General features: G+C 45.1%; 1 protein-coding gene across 1 annotated transcript in view; it reads right to left on the bottom strand.

Moving 5' to 3' along the window:
• The window catches only part of LOC146802215 (guanylate cyclase soluble subunit beta-2-like), a 194,387-nt gene extending 175,954 nt beyond the window's left edge, over nucleotides 1-18,433 (bottom strand). Inside the window, exons 1-2 of the mRNA XM_085623736.1 lie at nucleotides 18,227-18,433; nucleotides 15,373-15,446 (exon numbers count right to left, since the gene is read on the bottom strand). Of these exons, the coding sequence (XP_085479862.1) occupies nucleotides 15,373-15,446; nucleotides 18,227-18,433 (281 nt within the window). The remainder of the gene's footprint in view (nucleotides 1-15,372; nucleotides 15,447-18,226) is intronic.
• Nucleotides 18,434-19,785: the final 1,352 nt, after the last annotated feature.

Below are 19,785 nucleotides of genomic sequence, written 5' to 3'. Positions count from 1 at the left end.
GGGGAGTGGGCGCGGGGGTACCCTTCCGGCGAGTCCTGATAGTTAACATGCAGTGGGCTTCATGCGCTGTGTATAAAAACGGACTAAGTTCGAAAGTGCCTAAAGACAGTTCTTCGTGTGTATAGATGAAGGATTGCAGGGTCCAGAAGGGTTTCGTGAAGCCACCGCCGGCTGTGCCCAACGCTGGCGTTGCCGATCAACAGGCCGCTGCCTAGTGTTGATTCCACCTTGTACGACCTCACACTATGCCCTCCTATTTCACTATTGTGGGTTATTTTTCACCCATTCTATCTTCTTGTGTCACTGCTTCCCCGTCTTTCCCTTTTCTGCCTCTCTCTCTCTTGCTGTGGGTCAAAGTGGGGTGATGAACATGTCACAGGTCCACAGTGAGTGCGGACGCCCACCATCTGCAAACAAGACCCGCAGGTTTCCTAGATAGCGTGCACTCCTTCACGTACCTCAACATTGTTTTGGGGCCCCTTCGCGGCGCTAACAGGGAACTCGTGGGTATGTGGTTTTGATATGTTAGGAGTATCCCTTCGGCTTCTACTACGACACGTGCTCCGCTGCCACCTAAGGGTTCATCCTGGTACTCGAGGCGGTGGGGTGCCTGGACCAGTTAGGAGTGTCTTTGCCTCCGAGTTGCAGATACCGACTTGCAGGCCTCCGACACGTCTGCATAGCCGCTTTATCCGTGGAGCTGCCCGTGTGATAGATGTGTTGGGATGTAGTATGTACGTTTGTGCAACCTTGCCTCCCACCAGAGTCTCTGTGCGTGTTATATGTGTGACCAGCACGGTGCCCCTGCCGTCCATCTGGCTGTGCATCTGATGTCTCTACCTGTCAAGTCTCTGGCCATCCAGTATGTATGTGTGCCAGTACCGCACTGCCCTCTTCTATACAGATCCCTGCACTGTGCATGTCACGCGTCCATATACATTCTCCTCACGCGCTGCATCCGCCCGTGTCTGGATCCCCGCTGCTGGTTCCCGGGTCTCTGTGCCCACTCTGCTCGGTGTGCCCGTGCTCGTCTATTGCGCCCTCGTTGTCTGCATGTGAGATGTGTCTGTGTATGTTGCGTCGGGCTCCCTCTACCTGTGTACCTGTCCGCGTACGAGGTGCACCTATCTGAGGGTATCTGGGGGTTCCATTCCCCGTTCCCTTCCAGATCTCTGGCACCCATCTAAGCGTGTGGGATGGGGGTGCACCGCATGTATAATGTGTGGGTTCATTTCTATGCACTGTACAGCCATCATGCCAGCCTCTAGTACACATCACTGCCTCGCGCCCTTTACCATCAGTGATAGAACTATATCAGTTGCACCAAGTTTGTATTTTACCGGGGATTGCATTGCCTCAATGGCTGCCCGTGTACCGCCTATAGATGCCTGTAGACCTTCACATGTGTGTATAAAACACGCCCGATCTCCCCTAGCAGTGTGCGTGTAGGGCGCGCGCAGGACATTCTGTGGCGTTGCCTATCCGAGATGCGTGGGTCTCGAGATGTGTAATGTGTGTACACCTGCTTGTTTGGGACATTGCGTGCAGGATGCTCTTGCACCTGTTTGTGTCACACCCCCCTCAGTGGTTCACTCCTGGCGCCTCCCATCTCCTGGGTCACCCCAGTCACCCTTCCCTGTCTGCTGCAGTTAGACCCGGGTAGCCCCAGGTGGGTTCGGTATGTGTGTGTGTGTGCGGCTGTGTGTGTATGTGTATGTGGCTCTGTGTATGTATGTGTGGCTCTGTGTGTGTGGCTTTGTGTGTGTGGCTCTGTGTAAGTGTGGGTGGCTCTGTGTGTGTGGAGGAGGCTCTATGTGTGTGTGTGCGTGTGTGTGTGTGTGTGTGTATGTGTGTGCCTCTGTGTGTGTGGCTCTGTGTGGGTGGCTTTTTTTGTAGGTGGCTCTATGCGTGGGTGGCTCTGTCTGTGTGTGGGTAACTCTGTGTGTGTGTTTAGGTGGCTCTGTGTGGGTGGCACTATTTGTGTGTGGGTTGCTCTATGTGAATAGCTCTGTGTAGGTGGCTCTGTGTGGGTGGCTCTATGTGTGTGGGTGGCTTTGTGTGTGTGGCTCTGTGTGTGGGTGCAAATGCAATAGGTCTCGCATTTGAGAGAGATTAAGCTATTGACATTGTAAATAACAATGCCGTTTCTTTAAATGTTTTAAAAACATAAACAAAAATAATGTCATGAGCAATGAGAATAGCTCTAACTTTAACAATGCCGAGACCATTGCATTGTAAATGCTTGTTATATTCTGTGTTGAAAACTGCACTTTTAGAAAGTGGGCATTTTCTTACCTTACCATCCTGTGTCCCTCTGGCTGTTTGTGTATTCAGCATCTGGTTTTGGAGTGACAGGAGCTGGGGATGTGCATTCCCTCTAGACAGTCAATTGGGGGGGTGTTTGAGGGGTGACCTGCTTTGCCTGGGCGACTCATTGCTGGCCTGAATAGACCTGGTCTGCATTTAGAGTGGTGGTAGGAGTTTTTACGTGCACCCGAATAGGCTGTGTCTCCTTTTCACAATGCTGTCTCCGCAATGACAAAATGAGGTATAAGTATTGCACCTAAAACCCCAAGAGTTTAGATTACTTCCAGGAACAAGAGGACCCTGCCAAGAAGAAGAGCGGAGCGCTACCTTTTTTGAGTGCAGGGTAGGTTGGCCTGCAGTTGCTGCTTCTGTCTGTGGTGGAGGAAAAGGACTGACACTTTTTGCCCTGCTGTGGTATCCTGCTTGAGGAAGAACTCTCCAAAGGCTTGTGTGTGGTGGCCTCCTGTTGGAAGTCTCAGGGATCCAAAAGACTTCAGGAAAGATCTGTGCTATATCTAAATAGGACCTGCCTGGGAGGAGAGCTGGAGAAGCTGTGTGAGGAGCGCTGCCACTGATGTGTGTGGGGTAGGACGGCCTGCAGCAGTTGCTCCTGCCTGGAGCAGGGGCGAATGGGACTGTTCTTCACCTTTTTAGTAAGAAGAAAGGAAAGCGCCTGTTGAGCGCTTGTATTGGCCTCCAAGCGCGGTGAGAGCAATATTTGCCAGTCCTATTACTGGCCCGCTAGAGCGTGTGCAGAGCTGCACTGTCCCCATGTGGCCGTGGCCAGAAAAAACTGAAGGAAGCGTGTGGTAAGCGCTCGAGTGGAATCCTGAGGAGATCCTCTGGGGAGAGGCCGAGGGCAGAGCAGATCCCTCTATTCAGCGCTGGTGCTTCGCAAGACAGCCAGTCAGCGCAAAGAAGAGCTCCCAGCATTGCCGGGCAACCAATGTATCTGCCGGGGTTCCAGTCGTTGCCCCAGCAACCACCAGTAAATGTCAAGAGGAGTGACTGCTGTGGGGTGGTGCAGGGCACTCCCCATGAGACGGAGAAGGAGCCCAGCTCTCACTGCACCAGCCGCCCAGGACTGGAGGGCTGATGCCTGGCTGACCGGCGCCACTTGTTTCCAGAGTCTGCTGGGGGCTTGGTTTGTGTTTAGCCGAAATTATTTGTCAGGTGTACCACAGGATCACTGCATCTGCAGAGGGCAGTTGATCGAGGAGACTGGCCAAGGTCTCCTGTGTGGGGGTGCGTGTATGCCCCCCCATCCTCAGTGTAACTGGGCCATTATTGTTAGAGGGTCAGGATGGGGTGGAACCTCGATGGAGGCCCCGATCCCCGGTGAAGGTTAACCGCATTCCCCAGTGGAGGCACGCAGGGGCTTCTGCGTTCTACAATTTCGGCTGGGCTTTTCCGTTATCAATTGCATCTTTCTCTCTATTAGGATTCATATGTCCTTCACCAAACAGCTGTATTTTATGTGTCTGGATGTAATGAGGTATTTAGAATGACATAATATTGTCATGATGCCTTTTGTGACCGGTGCAAGTTAGGAGGATGTACTACAGTGCACAACAAGTGATCTGTGACCTATACCAGTGTATTTACTGTATCGTGCTGAATGTATTGTTATGACTGGTGCTTAGTTGGCAAAGTGTATTATGTGATTTATGATCTGTGCAAGTAATGAGTATCTCCCTTCGGTGCACTACATGTGATGTTATGACTATTGCCTGGTTGGCAAGATGATTTGTGGTTCATATCACTGTGGTCTATGGGTTTCTATATAATACAAGTGATATTTTTATATAACCTTGTGTGGAGTCTCTTTTTGTAGTGTGCCTAGTGTGTCACTGGTGTGAGTATGTTGCGCAAACGCTTTACACATTGCCTCTGGGATAAGCATGACTGCTCAGCCAAGCTACCAAGGGGGTGAGCAGGGATTTCTTGGGTGTGTAACTCCCTTACCCTGACTAGATTGGTGGGTTCTGCCTGGCTTAGGTGCAGATCCTAGCCAACCAGAAACCCCATTTCTTACAATCAATTTTTTAAATTTTATAGAAAAAAAATCAAAAACAATGTGGCAGAGCAGTGGATGTGTGATGAGAAACACACACATGTATTGTCACACCTGTGTATCACTTATATGAGAGCACCGAGCATCTTTCTCACCCTGCACCCACTGCGTAGTCACGTCGTTTTAAATGTTTTTTATATACAATTGAATAAATTGATCATTTGATGTATTTGTACATCAATTGTGATATCTGTGGTCTTGGGACCACTGTTCTTTACGTATAACTCCTGTGAAAGGTGGCAGCTTTCCACCAGAATGAGGGTTGCTCTTTGGGCGCCCCTCCGGGTGCAACAAGACCACAATCCGTGAGACAGGTCTACAACATGCTGCACCTGCATGAGCCGTGTTCGCCTATGACAAAAAAACAGCATTAGGGTTCCAGACAACAGTACAGTCGGGCACTCATGGGAGGGGTAACTTTCTCTTAACATGCAGAGGACTTTTCCATCCCAACAGACACATTTTCTGGTTTAACAATGGTTGAAGATAAAGTAACAAATGCTTTTGCTAATGGGTTGTACTATATTCTGAAAATGAAATGCTGGTGCAGAGGGTATTGGCGAGGGCTCTGTTGGATCAAAGTACAATCCTGTAGTGGTAGCTCGTCCATAGAAGGTACCTCGGTGAGGGCAATAGGTTGGGGCCCCACCAGTGCATCACCTGATCCCTCTTCAACTACCTGATCTATATTACAGCTGTACATGAAAACAAACTAGCTCACAAATCGCTTATTTGTATGTAAGAGCTGCAATATCAAGCCTGCAACAGAGGGGGCTCCACTCACTGTTTCTGTTTGTATTGTACATGTGTGAAGGCAATGGCTGTTCAGCATAGCCAGAGACATTCACAAATTATAGCGGACACGCTGCACTACTCTCAGGTGTTGCAGCATGTCAGGTAACACAGCTTCAGTGCTTGGCAACAAAGAGCAACTGGAAGATGAAAAGGGGGGTCTGATTCTAGCCCTAGCTCTGTTTCTGGTTGGACAGAAACTCAGACTGGCGCCGGAAAAGTGAATGTTTTCTTTCCAGAGGGAGAGCCAGTATGTTTATGTGAGCGAAAGTGTGGAGGGGTGTTTGCTCAGATGATGGAAATCTCGCCTCGAGCATGTCTGCCTGCCCCCACCACAGAGGTCACAATACCATGCATGGAGACAGTTCTCCATCGGTGAGTGGCACTACAAAGAGAGCGTCGTAAATTACCTTCAAGTGCTCCTCCACGTACACGCATGGCACACTCCATATGAGGTAGCACTTAGAAGTAGATTGCAGTGGGTGCCTGAAAAACAGAATGTATTTTTCTCCCCGCATATATTCATATAAGTATGGTTCAATACCCGGTATATAATGATTGCAGTGATATTGACGGAGTCAGCTTCACTCACTTCGCTCACTTGGTCTGTCGTGTTAGAGGTATGTATTCAGTGGCATAGCAATGGGGGGGTGGGTGGGTGCGGTCGGCCTGGGGCGGCACGTGTTTTGGGGGTGTTGGCCTCCCCCTTACCTGTGGCTGTCGCAGGGCAGCAAAGGCAAGAATCGCCAGCACGCCCCCTCTAATGTTCGGCCTCCGTAGGTGGCAAACGCAGGGGCCACCATGGGCAGCATAAGGCCTAGGTAGGCCACTGCATGTACCTCCATACACACACTTTCAAGGTTCACCATGTGCTGCTGCAAGCATGTCCTGTAAACCTAATGTACCAATCCCAGCACCAAGCAATATGTTAAAACATATAACGGAGCCTTGTTCGATATTATGTGCTTTGTATTCACAGGAAACATCTGTATCTTTCTTCAATGAGACAATAACACTAAATATTGGCATAAACACAAACATTTTAAGCATAGCTCAGGGTCCGAAGAGATAGCGAAAGTTAAAGAAATGTAACAAGACCAAAACATTTTATTTAATTTTCGATTAGTGAGAGAAAACCTTCGAACTGACAACAAATGCGTCTCCACTTAAGAGAGTGTCATGTAAGCTAAAAATTTAATTATGAGGTTTTACCAACTTATTAGAGACGTCTGTGCTGATTCTCTCTGCTATGTCTGCCTTGCTCTTGTCACACTTATGATTAAGGGTGGGCGTAGTTCGCGAAGTAGCACTTCGCGAAGCTACGCAAAGTGAAGTTCGCACTACGCGAGCTACGCGTAGCACTTCGCGAACTGCGAAGTAACATGTTCGCACTGTGCAAGATGTTGTTTTCAATGATTGCACAGTGCGGACAAGCAACCGGCACTGTGCAATCATTGAAAATGGCATCTTGCACAGTGCGAGCTGTAGTTTTCTGCTGCTCGAGTAGATTTTTACTCGAGCTGCAGCTTTCTCAACGCGAACTGGTAGTTTCTCATCGCGAGCGGTCGCGAGCATACGCGACCCCTCGCAATGAGAAACCTGACCTTCTCGCGTTGGGAATCTCGCCGGGAGGTTTATTTTCCATGCTCGCGATCGCGAACAAGGAAAAAGTCTCGCCAGGATGTCATTTTGCTTGCTCGCGGTCGCCAACTTGACGTTGAGGACCGCGAGCAAGCAAAAAATGACCGCAGCACTACGCAACACTATGCTACGCGTGTTCGCACTGTGCTACGTGCAGTTCGCGTAGCGCGAAGTAGCGCGAACTTCGCAAACTACGCGAGCGTAGCGTAGTGCTTCGCCCAGGCCTACTTATGATCACTTCTCCTGGTACTGAAAGGCAGTCACCCACACCTTCATATTATCTCACAGCCTCACTTTTTGCTATTCATCAGATCACGGCTGACATGAAGCTGACAAGATCACGCGAGACTGTTTCAATAAACACCCATTGATATCTTATAAGGTCGAGCTAGACAGCGCAGCTGTCTCTTGGAGACCTGCTGTAATCAGTATGTATGCATCAAGTCCATCTCTTTTCTTGCCATTGCTTTTCATTTTTCCTTCATAAATCCTTGCTTGCTAGTGGTCAGTCCTGCCTCTTTGTCCCTCCTTTCTTCTGTTCCTCCCACAGAGCAGGGGCTTAGTACTGTCTCATTCCGCTCTGGTTCTTTATCTGTTCTCTGGGGGACTATTTTTTTCTTGGTTTCTTGCTCTGTTACTGTTTGCCTGTGTTAAGCTTCAGAGCCCTATCTGCTTACTTTTAAATATACCATTCTTCCTCCCACCTCCTTTAATGCCGCAGTTGTGTTACTGGCTGCTGCCTTTTTTACTGCTGCCTCCACTTGTAAATCATGTCTTATCTCCTTACATTTGCTGTGTGAGGTCAAATGTTAGAGGCGTGTTGCGAGTGGCCTCTTTCCTTCCTTCGTACTGTTGCTTGCTCTCTAAGTCACACTGCCGTCACAGTAAACCTCTGGCATTTCCCCAGGTCGTCCGATCGAACACCACCTCCCGCCCTTCGCTGCATGTTATTTGCAGTGTTTCAGCAAAGAAGAACGGAAGAATGGTATGCAGTGCAGACTTTGGATGTAAGTAAAATGATTTATTTTAAGGTTGCAGGTCAAACGCGTCTCATCGACATAAATCAGCACCCACGTTAGCGCCTCCACCCCATTCTTCCGTCATTCTCGCTGAGGTCTGCATTTCGGGAGAAGAGATAGACCACTTCTGTGATATGAAGGCGTGTGCGCAAGGTGTTGCGCTTTGAAGTTCAGAGTCTGTCATACTGTCAGCACCTTCATCAGTGTCCTATGAACGTACTTTCTTAGTTGAAAGGATGGCGGCTGGTGTGTCCTCGGAGACAGAAAGGTGTTTTTTGTGCTACTGATCCTTTTTGTTCACAACTGGAAATCAAGGCACGTTTACCAGTGATTCAACCATACATCCACAGTGTGTGCCGTCCTCCATTGAAGTTCGAGAAACTGACATCGTTCCATAGCTAGACATAAAAACAAAGCCCTGGACTGGAGTGACCATACCTCCACGCTGACCTGCTTGCCCTTATTAATTGTACGTCTGCACCTGAGCTGTGCTAGGAGCTGTAACATACAGCACCTTCGTGTTTAAGACTCTGGTCACATTTTACAGACAGTACATGACACCTCTAGCCGTGGCTCATCTATCATTTCACTCTGCAGCAGTTATTTTGTATTCCTGAGAAGCTCTCTGCTAACTGCGCCTTCTTTGGGGGATTCGTTGCTTCTTCCCGGAGCATGACCTTAAAACCCTGGTCCAATCGCTGGTTCTCTCCCGATTGGACTACTGCAATTCTCTTCTTACTGGCCTCCCCAAATCCCACCTGTCCCCCCTGAAGTCTATTCTCCATTCAGCAGCTCGTTTCATATATGGGGCCAAAAGAAGCGACCACATCACACCCATTTTATCCACCCTCCGTTGGCTTCCCATAGAGGCAAGATCTATCTACAAGACTGCCTGTGTCACCCACAAAGCCTTGCACTCCTCCTCCCCTCGCTACCTGGCGAATAAACTGAAACTCTCTGGAGGCTCCAGACCATCACGTAATGCAGAAAATTTACTGCTTAAACCTCCCACTTTCAAGAAGGAAAGATCGATGGCCCAATCCTTTTCAGGCAACGCAGTGAGAATCTGGAACTCACTTCCGCCTCAGCTCCGGACCACCACCTCTTCCCAGGCCTTCAAAACTGACCTCAAAGCTCTCCTCTTTCAAAGACACTTCCAAACTTAATTCACGCCCTCTATTTTCTGAAGGAAGTCCTTCCATTATAGGAATTTCTGTTCTCCATGCCTATAGAAGTGCCTTCCCAGTGTGTTTTTGTGTTTTGAGTGTCTGCCACTTAGTGCAGTATTAGACCTCTACTTGTACTTTGTATGCTCTTGTAACCTGCACACGTCACTTTTTCCTTTTGTAACGTATCGTTTGCTACCTCTTGTATTTTGTTTGCTCTTGATACTTGCACAATTGTCACTATTGCCTCATGTAACGTAACGTTCGATTGTGTAACATGCTCACTTGTAATTTGTCTCCTTATGTATCATTACTGTTCCTATTGTGAAGCGCTCTGACACCTTCGGGTAAAGTCCGCGCTATATAAAAACGCATTAAAAAAATAAACAAATAAATAAATAAGGCAAGATTATCAGCACAAGGTGCTTACAGGCTCGTTTATCATCCCTAGTCCATCAACATATGCTCTCGCATTTCTATTATGGGTACTCGCTAACCCCTTATGTGGTCATGTTTGTTCTTCCACGTCTACTGTTGGCCCCCCAAGTTCTTTGCATAAATTCTTAAACTAATATAAATGCTCTGGATTTAACCTCCAGCATATAAGCAGTATGTGGGTGGATTTTCTAGAGCTTGCAGACATGGCATTCTGCCCCTAATTTGAAACTGGCAGTCAATGATTGCCTTAACTCTCCTTTGAGGAGAGGAAAACATGCTAAACACAGAAACATGTTTCTGGTGGAACTCTGTCAAGCAACAATCTTCACCATGGAAACCAATTGCCATGCACTCACACTCGTTTTGAAAGCCGACACCTACACCACATGGAAGAGAAAATTAGCCTAGCTGTAAAGATCTGTATCTCTGCTCGTAAATGTGTGTTTTGCTGTAAAAATGGCATGAATTTCCCTCAATCACTGGCTGTCAACCTTCACACAGAGACTGGAACCAAGTTGGCAATCTCCCAAATTATTTGATGTACAGATCAAGCTACATTTGCTGTAGCTTTGTGCCTCTAGCGCTTATGCAAAAACAAACTTTCTTAAATTAAATAGCAATTGGCACAATGTTTAGCCCCAAAACACTGGTGTTTGTAAACTTGCTCTATCTGTTCGCTTTACTCTCCCACGTGTTTTCTTTTCTGCTTGATTTATTTTTTGTGTGCTTAGGCTCGGTAAAAAAGCATTCTGCAAAAATAAGGAAACATCATGCTCCCCAACGTATATAAAAGGGACACCTCCACAGTCATTTCCGCACTTCAAATTTTACCACTATTGCTGTTTTGGAAGGGTCTTTCATTGCTGGCAGCAGGAATACCATAGGGGGTCATTACTATGGCGGTGACTCCACCACAGGCAGCCTGCCGGTGGTGGATTCACCGTCATTGTGCAGCCATTATCCGCCCGCCAGATGAGGATGGCGGGCGGTTTGCTGGTGGACGTTACCTGTCGGACCCACCTCGCATCCACAAAATGGTGGCAGTGCCTAACAGGCACCGTCCGCAATATTAGGATGCTGCATCCCCGCCAGCCTGTGAATGGCGGTTCAACCGCCATTCACAGGCTGGCGGGGATGTACTTTGGGGGCCCGTAACGGGCCCCCCTTTTGCAGGAACATTTTAGTTGTGCACTTGGGAGGCACCCATGATGCCCCCAAACATTTCCGTGCACCATGTGGCAGGCACCGTGTAATGCCTGCCACGTAGTGTAGGGAAATGCACAACATGCATTTTTATCATTGCGGCGGGTGCTGCAGCCAGCAGTACCCGCCGCAATGGTAAACATGCACAATGCGACCGCCACAGTGCCGATCTGTGAAGGTAGATCTGGGAGATCACAAGGAGATTTCACAGTGTTTTATATATTTCATGGAGAAATTCAATGAAAACAAGCATTTGCAACGCAATAGATCATGCATTACTGAAAGTTTGAGTTATTTGCGTCGCAAATGATAATGTTTTTACATTTAATTTTTTGTCAAAAAAATCCCAGCAGTAGCATAAGTAATAAAAGAAAATCCATGAAGCAGGGAAAGGGTGCAGTAACACAGTTGGTTACTATGTGTCCGTGTGGAGTTGTAAAGGTACATCTATTACCCACATAAGTTACTGCACCCTTAATGCAATTATAAACAAGCATTTACAATGCGAGAGGCCTCGCAACTGCGAATTTTAGAGCTATTGGCATTGTAAATGGCAATGCCTTTTAAAAAATTAAAAGCCATTGTTATTTACAATACCAAAAGCAACACCTATTGCATTGCATAGCGGGTGTCCGTTACTGACCATATCTTGTAAGTAGTGATGGTGCTGTGCAGGTGAGAGCTGCAGGGTTGAAATTTAAAATTTCAGAGACCACGAAAAATCTAGGATTTGACATAATTTAAATGTTCATCCGTAAAGCACTCAATAAGATATGCAAGAAAAATGTTAATGTTTAATTATGATACTGTAATTGACTATCTGCACTTCTACTGATACACACACACACACACGGCATGTCACACCTAGTGTACTGAAAAGAAGACGCCACCCCTATTCATGGCATTTACTTTGCAGACTGGTACCTGTAGTGTGACTTTTAATAAAGGTCTTGTTTCGGGTACCAGAAGGCAAACATAAAACCCCCAAAAAAGCACACGAGCTTGCGAGTTTTCCATAGCTGACACGTAATAACGTTAGATCAATACGTCAGGCCTCTGCGAAGGCACAATGACAGGAAATACCTCGAAGTCAGCAGTGCCTTTTGAAACTCATAAAACGCGCAGCCTAGCCTTCTTCTAAGCACATCTGGCTTATATAAGCAGAGGACCTGAGCGTCAGACTAGACACTCCCCGCTGATATGACGACACATCGGCGCATCTCTGGTACAGTAATCGCACGCCATTATTTAGAGAATGCTCATCCCTTCTAGAAGGACAACAGGAGATGACGGCAGTGCACTCCCGGGACCCCATGGATGGAACACTGACAACGGAGAGATTGGTTTTCATGGTAGGATAAAGCCTGACCCAGGGAAACACTTGTGGGCAGATTTACAAGCCCCTTGCGCCACGTTTGCGTCCTTTTTAACATGGGAAAAGTGATGCAACAGTGGCGCAAGGGGCTGGTAAATCAGCCCCTTGATCTTTACTGAACCAACAAGCCTGGTAGGGTAAACCAAGCCCAGCAGAAGATTCGATCCCTGGTCCCAGGGACTGATGTAAACTTCTTCCAGAGAGTTGTGAAACAAGGATTGGAAGAGAAGTCGCACATTATAGTTCGATAGAGTAGGTAGTACCCCAGCTTCCAGGGAGTGGGCGCCCCTCAGAAGCAGCACACGGCTACCCGGGCCCATCTTGTCTTGTCTTCTGCTAAGGGCTGTGGAAAATAGGATTACTTGAAAGTCCTTCTATCTATGAATGGATGGTCTGCAGTCGTCCACCTTACACACAGGGCGACAGGCTGACAGCAGAGGGGACAACAACTTGCCGTAGTTGCCCTGTCCCTCGAGGAAGTGGGCCTCTTCACTAGTGCCGAAGTGGACACCTAGCAGGGTTTGCCCTTTACTGGATGTTATCACTGCAGGGATGAGAGCATGGGATATTTAAATGGGGCCCGACGCTCGACCTCCTTTGTAGTCCGCGTTTGTATGTTTGCCCTTACATGGATCCAAGACCTCAACGAAACAGGTGCATTTATTTTAAAATGACTTTCACGGATGCAGACGTTGTAGGGTGTCCATATTTTGAAATCTAAAAACCGGGACATTTCGCAAAAATAGAAGGGTTACCATTTTATATCAACCGAGCCTCACATAATAGCAGCGTTCATCTACACAGAAACACAGAAAAGGTATAAATAAAATAAACAAAATTACATTTTTGAACTCAGTATTATATCTGTTAATTAAATTGCATTCTTGTAACAGCTGCTATGAAGCCAACCTAAAACATAAAAACGCGCCTCCCACTGTTGTCAATAAACCCTCTCTAAAAAACTGGGACATGAGCCAAATTTGCCAGAACAACTGGTAAACCCCTGGACTGTCCCGGTAAATCCAGGACTCCTGGTCCCCCTAAGACACTGGCAAATTAACCAAACTGCATTTTCAAATAGAATGCAGCATTAAACCTCTCCACTGGAAAAAACAAAGGGGCATATTATCAAGGAACGGCGTTAAAATTATCGCCGCTTTAGCGGCAGAAAACTGCCACTAAAGCAGCGATAATGACCTTGATAATATGCCCTTGAGAATTCCCATAGAAACCCATGTTCTGGTGTCAACATGGGCTTCTATCGGAATTCTCTGCGGCATATTATCAAGCCCATTATCGCCGCTTTAGCGGCAGTTTTCTGCCGCTAAAGCGGCGATAATTTTAACGCTGTGCTTGATAATATGCCCCCAAAGCTCGTTCTCCTTTAGAAATGGCACTAATGTATGATACAATTTAATACTGTTTTTGCTTTTGATTTATCAGCTTTTGCTCGCTTTAATATTCCTGATTGCCCACAGATTCACCTACCTTGTGCCCTGTATATCGAATTTCGTACCAATGTAACTTCTTTCAATTACCTTTTTGCCTGCCTTCTCTGTGTGTGAGCGAAAATGCAGTTTGAAAAGGTAGTTTAATGTAGAGGCCCTGGTATTAAGAGCTGTGTTGGAGAACTGACTTTAAACCAAAGTTTGAAGCTGGCAAACAAACACGAGTGTATCAAACACCTATTGGAGGGTAACCGTAAGAGAACCCCATTGAAGAAGCATAGGACAGAATGCAGTTCTTAATATCCGTAAACGTTTCTAACTGCTGTAACTGACTGTGTGTGTTTTCTGTGGCTTTGCCTGCAGTAAATCACCTGCTGCTTCACTGTTCTGTATATCTCTGGTACGAGAAAGCAAATGAATAAATCACGGTTAAGGATGTTGTGGGACATGAAATCCTTGTTAGTTTCCATGTCTCAGAACGGTGAGCGGTTCATTGCTTTCTGGCTAGGTTTCCGTGACACAGATACCTTTAATTGCACAGGGCCCATTAATCTGCTGACTAGTCAGGGACGTCCGCTGCATGTTTCGCTAGCAACGACTGGAGTGGTTTTTTCCTCATAATTAATGACTAGCTTATTCCGAGATGCATAATTCGACCTGGATCTCGCCTGTTTTTAGTAAACTTATTGTAGTGAGTAAATTGTGCGCGTTATAGATATCTTCCCGACATTGGCGCGAGTGGATTACATTGAACCGGCAGCAATACATTTTTTTTAAATCACCGAAACAAATGTTGGAAAGTACCCAGGATAAAACAGCCCGCCCAACAGGAATGCTGCTAGGATTTTCAGAGCTCCATGCAAAATGCAATTTTGCCTTTTGGTGCACTCCTGACACTTTTATTTAGAGAATTCATAAACGCGTTGTCGATAACCCAACCTGTACACTGTCCTCGTGGGTGGCGCCCTGAGGAGACAGGAAGGCGACGCTGAACCGCTCTGCGAAATAAAAGGTAGTGCATGCAGACTTTCTTATCTTTAGGGTGGCCATCTGTTTCTAATTAGCATGGCCGCACTAAGGCCATGCTAATTAGAAACAGATGGCCCCCCCTAAAGATAAGAAAGTGCTTCATGACAGCCGTGAAGCAGACAACCTAGTCCGGATGGGCCATCCAAAAGGGAGAAAGGGCAGTGGCCCAAAAGCATCATTTTCAATGGGAAGCCAGCGTTTAGCATAATTGCTGACGCAACCCAATGAAAATGATGGACAGGGCTTCAAGTCCCCTTCTGAAATCTCCTCTCTCACTTTAGGTCTCACCGAGCGGGCAGCGCATGTGCTGCAACGCTAGGCGAGACCGAAAAAATATTGCAGCTAAGCATACGTTTCCATTTGTTTTTATTGGAAGTGAGATTTTTGTTAGCTTGCATTTTCAAGCAAAAATCTCACTTCTAATAAAAACAAATGGAAACGTATGCATAGTTCCAATCTTTCTTTTTATAACATAAGGGTGCAGTATCCTATGTGGCTAATGGAGGTCCCTTTACAACTCCACAGGGACACCTAGTAACAGACTGTGGTACTGCACCGTTTCCTTGCTTCGTGGATTTTCTTTTATTACTTATGCTACTGCTGGGATTTTTTTGGACAAATAATAAAGTCTAACCAACATTATCATTAGCAAAGCCAATGGCTCAAACTTTCACTAATGCGAGACCTATTGTATTGCAAATGCTTGTTTTTAGTAAAGTTGGCATTTCTCCTCGCCTTTCTCTCAGGGAGCTTAATACACTGCAACAATTTACTAGGGCTGGCTTCAGTGACACTTTAGGTGCCTAGCCACAGCAGGAAATCTACGAAGAGAGGGCATCCATATCTCCAAAAAAAAAAAGATTAACATTTTATGACTTACATTAGTGCTTCCCATGTCATTTCTCCAAATTTCTCAATTACAAGAGATTTTAGGCAGGTGTTGATGAATCCGTACTAGAAGATATAAGAAGAAGACGAAACAGTAAGGCTACTAATTTCTACACTTAAACATTTTGAAATAGATGTTTCATTTCACCCTCCCAACATCTGTCAAATAGCAAAAAGCTAAAGTGTGGTGGTGGATGACTAAAATTCTCTTGAGCCTGGTTTGAGGAAAGGACCAAACCACCTTCCGTTCAGAAGATGACTCTAAACTAAACTATTTCCATGGAAATTAATCTGAAGTACATGGGGACAGGGAGTAACAAATGCTAGCCAGTGGGTAGATATCCTTCGCATTCTTTGCAACTGTGTCTACTTCTAACCGGCAAGTGCTCTCACTTCTATGTGGTTATCTACATGCTATGAAGTGGTTAAAAGGTGATGCACCATGTTTTGAAAAAATCATTAAGTAATCAATAAAATTATGGCTCAGACATATAACTGAGCTAACATGAAGTTGGTTCATAATGAAAACAAAATGTATCTACTTTTGATAACATAGCTAATTTATTACTAAACTAAAGAAGTCTAAACCATTTCAGAATGGCTGTCTAAATTATGTAATCTATAGTTCCAGATCCTGATTCACAAAGTTTACCCCGTGAAAGTCAGGATTTTACTCCATGGGATAACTACCATGATGTGAGTCGATGTCTGACTTTTCTGAGATTTGCAAGGTTTCACAGGAGTAGTATGACTGGAATTGTACAAACCAGTTTGAAAAACAATAACCCAGCTGTACTTTAAACTAGGCAGAACAGTTGCAAATCATATGGAATTCTGTATTTGCACAAATAACTATTTATGTCGAGCCTGGGCAGCGCATGCGCTGTTCTTCGAGGCATGCTGTATTTGAGTATGGACTTGAAGCCCGCCCACTTTCCGCCCATATTTTTCACTCTCCTTCGTAAACGCTGGCTTCTGATTCGTTAATAGGCTTGTTAGTTCCTCCTTAGTACCGCCTTGTCTTCGTTTGTAACCTCCAATGAGGACTTGCCCTTTTAATTCTGTTGTTACACGGTATGTCTTATTTAGTCTTTAAGCACTATTTTCTTTAATGAGTTTCTCCTACCTCAGGCACGACATGCTTTCCTGCAACATTCAGCGTGCCATGCACACTTTCCCTTTCCAAACAGCCCGGGAAAATTGAGGCCGCTTTGTTGAAATGAAATAGGTCTCGCGTTTACAAGACTTTTAGCTATTGGCATTGTAAATGATAATGTCTTTTATGTATGTGTTAATTGTCAAAACAGATAAATAAAAAGCATTGTCATTTACAATACCAATAGCTTAAACTTTTGCAAATGCAAGACCTATTGCATTGCAAATGCTTGTTTCTTTCTCCTCTGGGAAAATATGACATTCTGTAGAGAAACACCTTTTCCCCTTTCCCAACTTTGAAACCACCTGTTACTGGCATTAACCGGAGAACATTTGTGTACTTTCAGGCTGGGAAATATACTCTAAAAGGAATAGGAATATGTATAAATCTACTAGTTTTTGTGTTACCTTAATTCTGCAGTTTGGTCGACCCAGAAACGCCTTCTGTGTGAGGCATACACTAAATTTACTTTGGTGGATAACACACCCTCATGATGGGTTTTCCAAGGTCCTAAGTGCACTTTACGGTTGTGGAATTTAACAAATACGGATTCTATGAACTGGGATAAGCTTACTTTAAACGACTAACGTGCTGATTCAGTATTAGGTTGGCGGTATTTCCAGTCTGGCGCAGTAAGTTTAGTTTACACAAGCAACAAAGGATAATGTGGCATTTTAGGATTTACTGCAAAGTGGTTGGGATTCTCTAGAAAAGCTGCTGCCACTATGAGGTTGACATCTTAGGCAGAAATTGGATGGGGGAGTGTCTGCCACCAACTGTTGGATTTACAATTGGAAACTTCTTATTTTGAGCACCTAAATAGCACTTAACTGCATACGAATATATGTTTGGGAATTTGAACTTCAACTCTTACATTAAAGGTACAATACCTAGAAGTCCTCTGGCCCACAATTAAAAAACATAAAACCCTCCCTTTAAAAACATGTGCGAGACAACATCTTATATTACCAGTGGTAAAGTGGATGAATATATTTTATCTTAGTGTGGGACTGCTGCTAACATTTAAAATATACTTGACTTTAAATTAAGTAATTGTGCCGGCAAACAAAGTACTACCAGAAAGTGAGCTGTAGTGTCGCTGAATATATACAAAAGCAGCGTTCCTGGGTGTGTTTCCCCATTTAAAGGCTTTGGGCCTGATTACAAGCGGGCCGTTAAATTATATCAAGTTGCAAGTGGTATAGCGCCCAGTATTTAGCAGGTACGATTAAGATCTCACCCTTTGTAAACGTTGAGCAGGCCAAACGTGCCGAAATTTAACCACACCAAAACCCACATGTTATTTACCAAAAACCTGGGAATATTTTGATAATTATCACATCTGATAAATTCCAAACACCTCACCGCGCTCCGACCGCCACTGCGACGGCGGTCCATGGGACCCCCAAACTCGTAATAAGGCCCAAAGTCTGTCAGTAAGTCCAGATTCTCGAATACTGGCTGGCAGCCACTCCGCCCTTCACGACCTCACCACAAGGGCAAACTGTGAACTCCACCATCATTAACACTTTTAGGTTCTGGCATGTTTTAAACAACCTTTAGAAAATCAAGGCAATAAAATGTATTTCCAGTGAAACCATTAGAAAACAAGTGCTAAACAAAAATGACGCATTTGTAAACAAGTAAATATCAGCTGAAATACAGAAAATGAGTTTGTAAAGGGTCTTACCATTGCACTGTTCTTCTTGTCGCACGTAGTGAACGGCTTCAGCTCGAGGTTGGGCGCTTGCTTGTCTTCTTTTAATGCTGCGCCTTCATCTACGCCATTTTCTTGTGTTCTGCATGTGGCGCGTTCTTTGGTCCCACGTGGGTGAAGCAAAAGAACAGCTAACTTCTGAATGAAGCCTGCGACATCTTTTTCAATCATCACCTCCATTTTAATGTGTTTGGTCCGTGGGGTCCGCCCAGCCTACAGTGAACTCATTTGCAGGTTTGCATTTGAAAACAACAAACGTGAAAAGTGGTGATTTTTCTGACGCACAACTTCTGGCATTCCATAGAGACTTCAAGCCCATGGAAGTGAGTGCCAAGCCATTTAGCGATCACCGAGTAAAGTGAAAAGTACGCTTATATAAATCCCTTAGCATTAAAAACACTTAACATCTTCTCTCTGCAAAGCAGATCTTTAAAAAAAGCAAAGGAACCATAACCTGTTATCAAAATATCTCCCCCAAAAATCAAGAACACAAAATATCTAGTTTGTATACTTTGTATGTAAACTGAAAAATATATACTGTAAAATATAGAAGACCACAATATCGTTTTAATATAGGAATGTATTTTTAACTGTATCTATTTTTCATTATATTAACTTTAAAATAAATATTCACTTTAAAAATAATACTACATAAAAAAATAACTAATAATTTCAAAAATACATAAACAAAGTAGAACTTAAAAACATAAAATTAAAAAATATACTATAAAATAGTCTTAAAAAGTTAATAAACATAGGGCCAGATGTACAAAGGGTTTAAGAATGCGCAAATTATCCAGATAGGTAAATCAGATGATTTGCAAATGCCAAACCCCTTTTTCCTATGTTCTAAAAGCATTTAGCGATTGGGAAAAGTGTTTAGAAATAGGTACCAAGGGCCTCATTTATGAAAACTGTTGCATAGCTGCGTGAAAACAGCGAAGCAACAGTTTTCGCTGTGCCCTCCTTGCGACACAATGGATGCGCCGTATTTATTGTACGGCGCTCCATGTTGCAAGGATCTACAGATACATCAGTATGTCTGATGTATCTGTAGGCACAATAATGACGCATTGCTGGAGTGTGTTGCAAAAGTGACACAACTCTAGCAATGTGTCAGTACACATGGGCAAGTCCCATGTTAAATGTGCCTGCATTGACGCAGTGGTATCCTAGAAGTGGCGCAGTGAAATCTGATAGATTTCACTGCGCCACTTCTACGAGGCTTTTTACGGGGGAATGCCCACCCTGCATACATTATACCTGAAGCGTATGGCTTTGCAAAGTGACACATCTTCTTAGATGCGTCACTTTGTAAATAGGGCGCAACATGGTGCACGTTTTACGCCGCTGGTGCATCAAAAAAAGTGACGCAACGGCGGTGCAAAAGTGTCGCAAGGTCTCATAAATAAAGACCCGATTTGGTATTTGGAAAGTGAGTGTTATAGGAGTCCCTTCCAAACAGCCAACTGGTATGTTATGTTTTAATCTTTTGTGACCAAAATCCGGTCACAAAACATTGATATTTTACT

This window comes from Triturus cristatus, chromosome 8 (genome assembly GCF_964204655.1).
Source record: "Triturus cristatus chromosome 8, aTriCri1.1, whole genome shotgun sequence".
NCBI classification, from domain to species: domain Eukaryota; kingdom Metazoa; phylum Chordata; class Amphibia; order Caudata; family Salamandridae; genus Triturus; species Triturus cristatus.
The sequence above is the reverse complement of the archived record's forward strand: the minus strand, read 5'-3'. Positions and strand labels throughout refer to the sequence as shown.